The sequence below is a fragment of the Dipodomys spectabilis genome, unplaced genomic scaffold (genome assembly GCF_019054845.1).
Source record: "Dipodomys spectabilis isolate Male_0828 unplaced genomic scaffold, ASM1905484v1 ptg000324l, whole genome shotgun sequence".
Classification (NCBI taxonomy): Eukaryota; Metazoa; Chordata; class Mammalia; order Rodentia; family Heteromyidae; genus Dipodomys; species Dipodomys spectabilis.
The window spans coordinates 646,138-656,057 of NW_024871001.1; the positions used below are offsets into that span (position 1 = coordinate 646,138).

At 43.4% G+C, this 9,920-nt stretch overlaps 1 protein-coding gene across 1 annotated transcript; it reads right to left on the reverse strand.

Annotated features, from left to right (window-relative positions):
- Nucleotides 1-1,559: 1,559 nt before the first annotated feature.
- LOC122128166 (melanoma-associated antigen 11-like) lies at nucleotides 1,560-2,474 on the reverse strand. The gene has a single exon (XM_042702455.1). It carries the CDS (start codon nucleotides 2,472-2,474, stop codon nucleotides 1,560-1,562), a length of 915 nt encoding a protein of 304 aa, XP_042558389.1.
- Nucleotides 2,475-9,920: the final 7,446 nt, after the last annotated feature.

The window sequence follows — 9,920 nt, forward strand, 5'->3', positions numbered from 1 at the left end:
AATACTCAAAAATCATATCATTTTGTTATCTCTTGCCACTGGTTGCCCTTAGCGAAGACAGTCCTCATTTAACCTTTAGACTTTTTCCTTTTGTGTTTTATTGGTGAGGGAGATTTTTTATAAAGGAGAAAGGATATAGTTTTGATCATTCTCAATTTAGCTTCTTTAATACAAGCTCCATCTAATTTTCTGCAAATTATATAACCTCATACTTTAGTGTTTGCCAATCCGGGGCTTAAACTCAGAGCCTGGGCATTGTCTCTAAACTTTTATACATGCAGCTCTACTTCCTGGTTTTTTTGTGTGTGGTAAATTTGAAATATGAATCTCAAGACGTTCCTGACAAGTCTTGGTTCAAATCTCCATCCTTAGATCTCAGCTTCCTGAGTAGGATTACAGGCATGAGTAAATGTTACCTAGCACAACTTCTTTTTATGCTTTTTTGTTGTAATTGTTAGGGTGATATCCAGAGGAGTTAAAGTTATATAAATCAGATAAAGACTGCATTTCTTTTTGGAAAATGTCAACCCTTTCCTTCCCCCTCCCACTTTTGCCCTCCTGTTGTCCCCATCCACAAATTTTAACTTCATTCAACATTAACTAGTGAGTTCTGTGCTGTTTTGTTCACCCTTTGTCCCAAGCTTTCTGTATCCACCTATCGCCTTCCCAAAGATAAACAAGCAAAAGGAAAGAAAACAAAAACAGCAACATTTCCTACAGGCCATTTCCATCTCTATTTTTGAAAAGGCTGTGTACTAAAACTATATGCAATTGGATATTGAAGCTATTACCAAGAACAGATGCTAAAATAAAGGTTTGCAGAAGACATTGGTCATTGAGTGGTGGGAATTTTTTTTTTTTTTTAATTGTGAAAATACCGTACAGAGGGGTTACAATTACATGGGCAAGATAATGAGTACATTCTTTTTTTTTTTGGGTCAGGTCGTGGGGCCTGAACTCTGGGCCTGGGCACTGTCCCTCAGCTCTTCAGCTCAAGGCTAGCGCTCTACCACTTGAACCACAGCACTACTTCTGGCTTTTTTCTTTTTGCTTATGTGGTGCTGAGGAATCAAACCCAGGGCCTCATGCATGCAAGGCAAGCGCTCTACCACTGAGCCACCTTCCCACCCCTATGAGTACATTTCTTATCAAGCATTGTTGCCTCCTCCTTTGTTTCCCATTCCCATCCCTTCCTATCTCCCCCCCCCCGACTCCTCCTGCCCCCCTGGTCCCCCCCAGACCCCCCACCCCATACCAAATGCCTCCATCAGAAATAATATTGCCCCATTTGTTAGGAAATGGAAATACTTGGAAAATATTATGTTAAGGGAATTACCTTTAAGATATAATTTCCTGTATCACACACACAGCCAACCCAAATCAAGACAATATATTTTTTGATGTTACAAAGAAAATGGGTGACACAAGTATTAACAGAGAACTCTCTGTATTGTTATTTATTTCACTGCTGGAAATTTTTACCATAACCAGGAAATGGCTATTCCACTAGGATGTTACTGTGGAACTGATTTCCTAAGTGTTCTTAAAATTGGCACGAGTCACTCTTCTACTGAAGAAGCAATAGCATGGCCACTTGCTCCCTGTTCTTCTTGTAAAGCTTCTTCATATAGAAATTCAAAGGACCTAGGGTCAACTTTGCTGAATTTGGCCCAGTGTTCCAAGACTTTCATTTTTGTAGTTTCTGCATAAGCTCTTGGGCCCCACATAAACTCATAGATGATGGGATCACTGCCGGGAACCTGCTGATATTCTAGGTATTGCTCCCATACAAAATCTTCCATAAGCAGTTTCCTAGGGTTTCCGTAAATGAAGTGTTCTCTGTCAGGATACACTTCCATGTTACTAAGCACATGCCAGATGTCATCCTCAGTGGCACGATTGCCTTCCATAAAGATGATACAGAGGATGATTATCAGCATGCCTGACTTGGGCAAACCCCGCACATCGCTAAGTATACCATTGTAAGTGATCCCAGCTGCTACATATAGCACATATTTGTGGAGAATAGGGTCTACTTCTCTTATATCAAGGCCAAATAGGAGTTGCATCAATACAGAAGCTTTTTCAAAGATCTGAGGGAAGTAACGCCTGTGACCTCTCCTGATGTGACTCAGCATATCAATGTGAGAAACTGTCTGGCTTGACCAATACTTAGATAGCAGAAATGGTATCAATGATGTTGCCTCTTTGCGTATGACCGAATGCAGGGTCTTCTCGTCGTGGAGGGGCAGTTCTTCCCTTGCCTGATCACTGGCTCTCTGCTCTTCTTCATTAGTCTCCCTAACTACCTCACCCTGGAGACCTTCTGACATGTCCCTTCGGGTAGTGGGCATCAGACAAATAGAAGCCTCCTCAACCTGAGGGATCTGATCACCCACCAGACCTGCAGCCTCGTTTTGGTCTTGAGGAACTTGCTCAAGCTCAGGATGTTTGGTCCTCTGAGTATAAGGCATTATTGCTTTGCTTCTGGATTATAAGTAAGAGGGAGGGAATTAGTTCAATTATGATGACTCCTACACCTGTGAGAAAGAAAGCAGGGAAGTAGTTTCAGCTGAAAATGTTGTTCTTCTCAGCTTCCTTAGGACTTACTACTGGCCTTCCCTTTGGTGCTTTAGGGACACATAAGTTCCTGTCTCCTTATTGTCTCTATTGCTTCAAGCCTAAGTGTCAAGGAACAACTCAACAAGGCACAAAGTGCTGAGTGAGTCTGAGTCTCTGGGGTGCTGGTGGGGTGTGTAGTGCTGAGTGATGTGGAGTCCTGTGTTGTGGGGTGAATGGACCATATGGTACCATGTCATCATATGCACCTCAATCTTAAATTCTGACCCTAGCAGAGAATCCTCTGCTGGATTACAAGAGGACACTACTTCAGGCCAAGACTTTTACCTCCTGATCCCTGGAGTATGTACAGCAGGCAGTGAGTCAGACCTCTCTCTCCCTTGAGCTCCAGCATGCAAGGACAACATGAGGTCTCCATGCTGGACAGTGAGAGGGAGGTAGACTGCAAATACCTCAATGTTCTGCAATAGAAATCTTCTACTGAACTCACTCTAGGTGCCCAAAGTTCCCCTGGAGATGTCTGGACTACTCTCTGCTGGCCTGAGGCATGATCTCACAACTGGTGTCCAGATTCTTATAATTGAACAAGAGGCAATGGGAAATCATCATGCATGACTGGGGACACCAGCAAATGTTACCTCATGCAGTACGGGCCACATGGGGGGAGGAGTGACTGTTAAATGCCAGCTTGAGAACTTTCCCTCTGAAATGTGAAACCATAATCCCAAAGCCAAAAATGTTTTCCTGTGAGAAAACCTAAAAGGACAAATGTGCCTATAGTTGCTGGGTTTTCTCATAGGTAAAGAAAGAGAAGGTTGTTAGTGATGTTATACCTGTCCTCACCTTAACTCCTGATAGATTCTGGACACTCCCTCTTGCTGACCATGTTGTTCTGCTGAATCCCCTCAGTCCAATGATTCAGCCTCTTGGTTCCTGGGAGACAGAAGTATATAAGCTGTTCATGTGAACTCCCCAGCATAGATTTCCCAAGGCTCACAGAGGGAGTGGTATCCAGGGCTTTTCTTTTGTGTGGGGTCTCTCAAAATATTCATAATCATTCATCACAAGTTCTGGGCCTTTTCCCACTGTTGAACTCTACATCCATCTTGCTGGCTAAGACTACAATTTTTCAAATCCCCCTGCCAATCCTGAGAGATCGCTGGTGCCATTTCTTCCCCACAGTTCTGTCTGGAGCCACTATAGGCTTACAATGTAAGTTTCCTTAAAACTAGAATAGGATCTGTTGGTCTTCTCTAAGGCATCTACTAGGCAGAGGACATATTCTGCAGACCAAGTTCCACTCCTCTGGAAATGAGTCTAAGAGGCTAAATTGAAGGTGCCCCGAATCTAGGTATGCTGTGCTGGGCCTCCCCAGGGTGACGAGGGAGTGGAGGTCTACCTCTGATCCGACCTGCAATATCCCTGCATTCCTACCTAAAATATCCCCCGTAATCCAGGCAGAAGTCCCACACCTCTCATGATACCAGTCACCTCTCACAGAGTTGGGGAAAGATCAGGACTCAGTCTGAAAATAAGGGCAAGTTTCCCTTCCTTGGTGTTACCTGACATCTTACCTCAACTCTCTACGGGACTTACCTTGTCCCTTAGATTGAGAAGTAGACTCAGTTGTTCGATCACCTGATGTGAGGCTTCCACAGGGTCACTGCATGAGTAGGTCTTATTGTGTCTAGGGGAATCCCAGTTGCTCCTGAGTCTTCACCCTGAGACTTCGGTCAGCATCTGGTCCCTCAGGGTATGAAACTCAGGATTTGTCTGTCTACCTAATCCCTACCTCTCTGTGACCTAGAAAGCTAAGTATGACATCACTATCCTGGTGACAAATCACAGGGCCTCCCTGGACTGACCGCAGGGGCACACTTGCTCTGTGTCTCCCTTAACCTGGAGTCTAAGGTCCTTTCCTTAACAGTCTTGTCCCTGACCAGCCAAGGCTCTCATTTCCTTTATCACTGCATGGTGGAAGTGAATGTCAGATGCGTATCCACCAGGAGTGTGTTAACTGCTCACATAGGCCCTACAGAGTCCTGCCCTCTGGACACCAATGGCTTCAAACAAAGATTTCCTCAGTGTCCCATGTGGTAGGAGCAAGTGAAGAACAGGGAGATACTTCACCATCATAGAGGCCCTCAGAAGCATAGCTGAGAGAAAGTGTGAATATAGACTTTAGGGGACCCAAAAATAGATTGAAGTTTTCTCTGTTTCCCTTCAGTTATCCAAAGACCTCTTATATCCTAGGACCCTAGACTAAGGCTGTTATTTTCACAGTACCCGAGAGAAAACTTAAGGTTAGGTGGACTGGTAAGGGTTAATGTGAATAAATGGTGGGGGAGTTCTCCAGCGTTTTGACACTCCCCAGGGGTCAGGACTGAGAGTGTCAAATGAATGATGGTGTTTGCTTATTTTATGATTCTATACCTAAATCTGAGCTTTGGCCAATTAACTTCTCCTCTCTCCTGAATCCAGCTCAGACATATTGCCTCTCGTCTCCAAGTTATTGTTCAAATCTGTCTCCATGGTCACAGGATTCTGGAGAGGAGGCTGGGGGTGGGGTGGAATGTTGGGGCAATGACTGACATTGGGGTGACTCTTTTGCACATGTTAGTAGGATTTCCTCTGTTCACCTTCTAGACATCTCTCCTACCTAAACCCCTCAGAATCTGAATCCCTCCTAAGAATTTCAGACCAAAACAGGCACCACACCTGTAATCACACCTGTAATTCTAGCTACTCAGGAAACTGAGATCAGAGGACTGTAGTTTAAATCCAGCCCAGGCAGGAAAGTCTATGAGGCACTTATCTCTAATTAATCACAGAAAAAGCTATAAGTGGCCCCATGGCTCAAAGTGGTAGGGCCCTAGCCTCTAGCAAAAGAGCTCAGGGACAGCACCTAGGCCCTGAGTTCAAGCCTTAAAATTGACAAAAAACATATCAGACTCAAACTATGACTACCAAACTCTGACTCTTCAGCAGGCGGAGGAGCTAGGTTCTGTTGATGTGGTCTAAATTCCTACCTCCTCAGCAGCCTGGAATTGGGAGGATCTGAATTTGAGGCATGCCTGGGCTAAAATTTTGGGAGATCTTTTTGTCAAACAATGAAATGGTAAGTATGACAATGCGCCTGATCTCCAAGAATATGAGGAAAGTGTAATGAAGAACTTTGAGGTCCAAGTCTTCTCAGATAAAAGCAAATAGATTCTGTTTGAAAGCCAATTAAAGGAAAACACTTAGAGTATCGGAATTGATAGAGTGCCTGCCTAGCAACTCTAAGGGCCTGAGCCCAAACCCACAAAGGACTAAACGAAGTAGAAGAGGTTGGGCACTCAGCTGATTAGTGCCTCAATGAACATGCCTTGAGACTATCAGCTTGGATTCAACGATATTTTAACTGAAACAACATCTAGGGAGAAGGCTTTTTAAGTTTTTGCTGGTCCTGTTGCTTGAACTCTGGGACTGATACTATCCCTTACATTTTGTGCTTAAGGCTAGCATTCTACCACTTGAGTCACAGCCATTTCTGCCTTTATTTTGTATTTTTAGTTAAGTAGAGAGAAAAGTCTCATGGAATTTCTTGCCTGCACTGGCGTCAAACCACAATCATGAAAATTCATCCTCATGGGTAGCCAGGATTACAAATGTGACCCACTGGTGCCTGGCAGGGAGAGGACTTCTTATGTCCATCATCAGCATCATCAGAAGTGTCCAAATGGTGAGTACTTCCAATTCTCAGACCTACAGATGTCAGGAGCATGTTTTCAATGCTGTGATGCCCTTGGTGCACGCTTAAGATATGGATTATATTGGAGACATTCACTGTTTGGGGGATTCTTCTTCCTCACCCTCTGCTATCATCTGCCCCATACAGGGCCCAAGCTCCCTCCTGCCAAGAATCTTTATCTCACTCTGAGAATCCTAGTTTTCCTTGAATGACAAGGCGAGGTTCACAGGGTTCAAAGGCACTTTCTGAACAAAATATGCCTTTTAGTTGTAGAGCAAAGTGCATGGGTGCAGATTGAATATTCCAGGACTCTGTATCTAGGTCTATCACTTCCTTTGTCTCACTCAGATTCTTTCTTTCACCACTGACAGGGTTCTGACCTCTCTACTTGCCTGACCTGCAGAATTCAGGAGAACATTGTTACTCTCAGGATTCCCTAGTACAGAAGGAGGTATATTCCTCAGTACACCCCACCAACATGCAGAACTTACAATGGATCTTTACATAGATTATACGTTCCAACTGTGAGTCAGGTTTCTTCTGTTCACACAAAGTTCTCACAAGGCCCAGGTCTATCCTTTTCAAATTCCTCACAACAAGATTGTATCTCTTAGGGTCCAGGGAAGAAGTTACATGTGTGGTCAAGGGAACATCTATTTCTATTAAGCATTAATGGCAAAGAGATGGAACACGGTTAGGAATGTATCTTCATGTGATTATGAGAGGCATATTTATCTAGGTCATCTCCCTGTGAAAACCAACTTTAAAATATTACAAACCAGATTCCCCATCTCTAGTGCCCCTCAGAGCAGGTGTTGAGTTATGGAAATATTCTGAAATATATTCAAATTTTTTAGATATTTGTGCAGCTAGAGAAAATTAATTATTATCTTTACAGTGAAAATATTTAAATAAGTCTAACAAAATTAGAAGCTGGGTATTAAAATAACTACTACTTGAAATGTGCATAATGCCTGGGATTTGAATGTCTTAAGATAAAAAACGATTATTTCTGAGACCATGAAGTGAAATTTGCTTTGTGAGTACTCTTCACATTGACATACTTCCATCTTGGGGTTCCACCATGCTAACATGGGGTAACTATGATTGTGACTCAAAGGAATAAGGAAGCATGGAAATTCATACTGGCTTTCAAATACCTGGAAACATCACATGTGCTACAGTGAAAGTAGTCCTCCTATGAGCTCAGGAAGGGAAGGAGAAAATATAGATGGACTACTATGCTTTCTCCCAGAAACCGATACATGGTAGATCCTCAGCAAAATTAGTGAATGTGCCTTATTGGGTAAAATGATTTTTCTCTCTTTGAGGGGGCATTTCTTTCCTAATTTTAATGTGCCTGTAGTGGGGATTGAATTCATACCTGGTGCTCTCCCTTGGTTTATTTTGCTCAAGACTGGCACTCTACCACTTAAGCCACAGCTCTACATTCTGTCTTTTTGATGGTTAATGGGAGATTAAAGTCTCTTGGATTTATCTGCTTGGGCTGGCTTGGAACTGTGATCCTCAGATCTCAGCCTCCTGAGTAGCTAGGATTATAGATGTGAGTCACAAGTTCCTGGCTCTTGGGAGATTTCTGCAAAGACAAGATTTGCCTTGAAAGTCTATGTTCTCAGTTACCTACTCTGTGATCCATTTGTTTAAATCCTGTACTATCCTGTCTCATTTTGGATTATGGAAAGGGCAGCATAGAAAGTTCCCCTTTATCACTCACCAACCATTTTCTGCATTTCCATTTGCAATACTATCTCATCCTCTTTTCTCCTTCTGTTTGATACAGGACTATAATCAACTGTGAGCTCACTATGCTCCACATGATCACTGATACCTGAATACCTGTACAGGTGCAATACTAAAAAGCAAGTGCTTTCCTGTGGAGCAGATTGTAGGCAAAAAGCAATACAAAGTAGGTGAACTATGCCGGGTGCCAATTTCTCATGCCTTTACAGCTACTCAGGAGGCTGATATCTGAAAGTCAATGTTTGAACCTCCATGGCAGGAAAATCCATGAGACTCTGATCTCCAATTAATCACTAGAAAACCAGAAGAGATGCTATGGTTCAAAGGGAGAGAGCACTAGCATTCAGTGAAAAGGATCAAGAACTACAGCCAGGTTCTGAGTTCAAGCCCCCGTGACTGACAACATGATAAAAAGAAAGAAAGTGAATTAAGATTTCAGATATAACCTAGTATGATGACTAAGCATCCAGTTGTGACCTCTAAGAAGATCCTAAGGTGTATATACATTCAATTTCAATAGATAGTTGATGCTCATTTCCAACTAGTGAGGGCACTCCAGCTTCTGACCACATAAAGAACTTCCTCCATCTGTTTGTATGTCCAGTCCCCAGTTTCCAATAGGAAGTACACAAAAATCCTACATCAAAAGCCACATGTCCTTAGAAATCCTCCTTCTTCCTTCTTTGTTATAGTCCAAGTGGCATCTCATTATGGGACAAGCCCAAGACTTCTGGAAAATCGCCACAGAATGAAAAAATAGGTTGACACTGAAGAAGAGATGTACTATGTCTAAATAACTTAGAGTTAGCTTGAACTTTTCTTTCTAAGGGAATATGGCCAGAAGAGTAGAAAAAGGATAGTCTGTGGCAGATGTGTGGATTACTTCATGTAGTATTGATGCTTTTTATTATAGGAGAGCAGGTAATTTGTTGGTACCTCCAGAGGAGGCATCCCAGAAGGATTGGGCTGTAGGGCACATTGTGGAGTTGAATGACAGGGAACAAGAGAGATGGCTACAGGGGAAGTGTAACACAGGAAAATGATGGCACATAACAGCACACACTCTCATCATACTGAGCCTCTCAGACAACCTCTTCAGTGGAATGATTTCTCCTGGAAATCTTACTGCTTGTGGAGTGGAAAGCATGGAGCTGCAAGGAGGTGTGTGAGGACTCAGAATAATGTGATATCTTTGCAACAGGCATCTACTGTAAAGTGTTAAGGATGGGAGGAGAGGAGTAGGAAGAGGCCATGGTAGGTGTCTCTCCCCAGTCATGAAATCATCTCTCCCACCAGACGCACAGCTTTTCCTTGGGACTGAAGGCATCATTCTAGCTTGGGAGGATTGTGATTCATGTGACTGTGAGGTATCACAGCTTTCCTTGAGGATCACAAGTAGTATGGTGGGCAGAAGCTCTGTGAGGCCTTGTGGAGAGAAGCAGCATGGAAGTGCCTATACCTGAGAAGTTTACCCTTGGAGGCTCTCACATGGGCGCTTTCTGTTTGGTACTCTAGAGTCATAGAGGCTCCCGTCTCCCTGGTGGATCTGCTGCCTGAGAGCCTGAGGTAGCAAGGGAGTCAGCTCCTCAGGTAGGAGGCTAAGGAAGGCTGAGGCTCTGGGGCTACATGGAGGACATATGGGCATGGACAATGTGGGGTGTCCTCTATTCCAGGATTGTAGGATCCTTTATACACATCTAAATGTGTACCTTACTTTGGTTCCTGACCTCACCTACACTTTGGCTGCCGGGTTATCTGAGGACACTCTTTCTGCACAAGAGCATTGTCTCCTGGTCTGTGGAACAATTATAAGACACAGTGAGATAGCTGTTTTCCCATTGTTATA

Coding starts and splice junctions, on each gene's coding strand:
- LOC122128166 (XM_042702455.1), bottom strand. CDS start 2,474: ATGCCTTATACTCAGAGGACCAAACATCCTGAGCTTGAGCAAGTTCCT.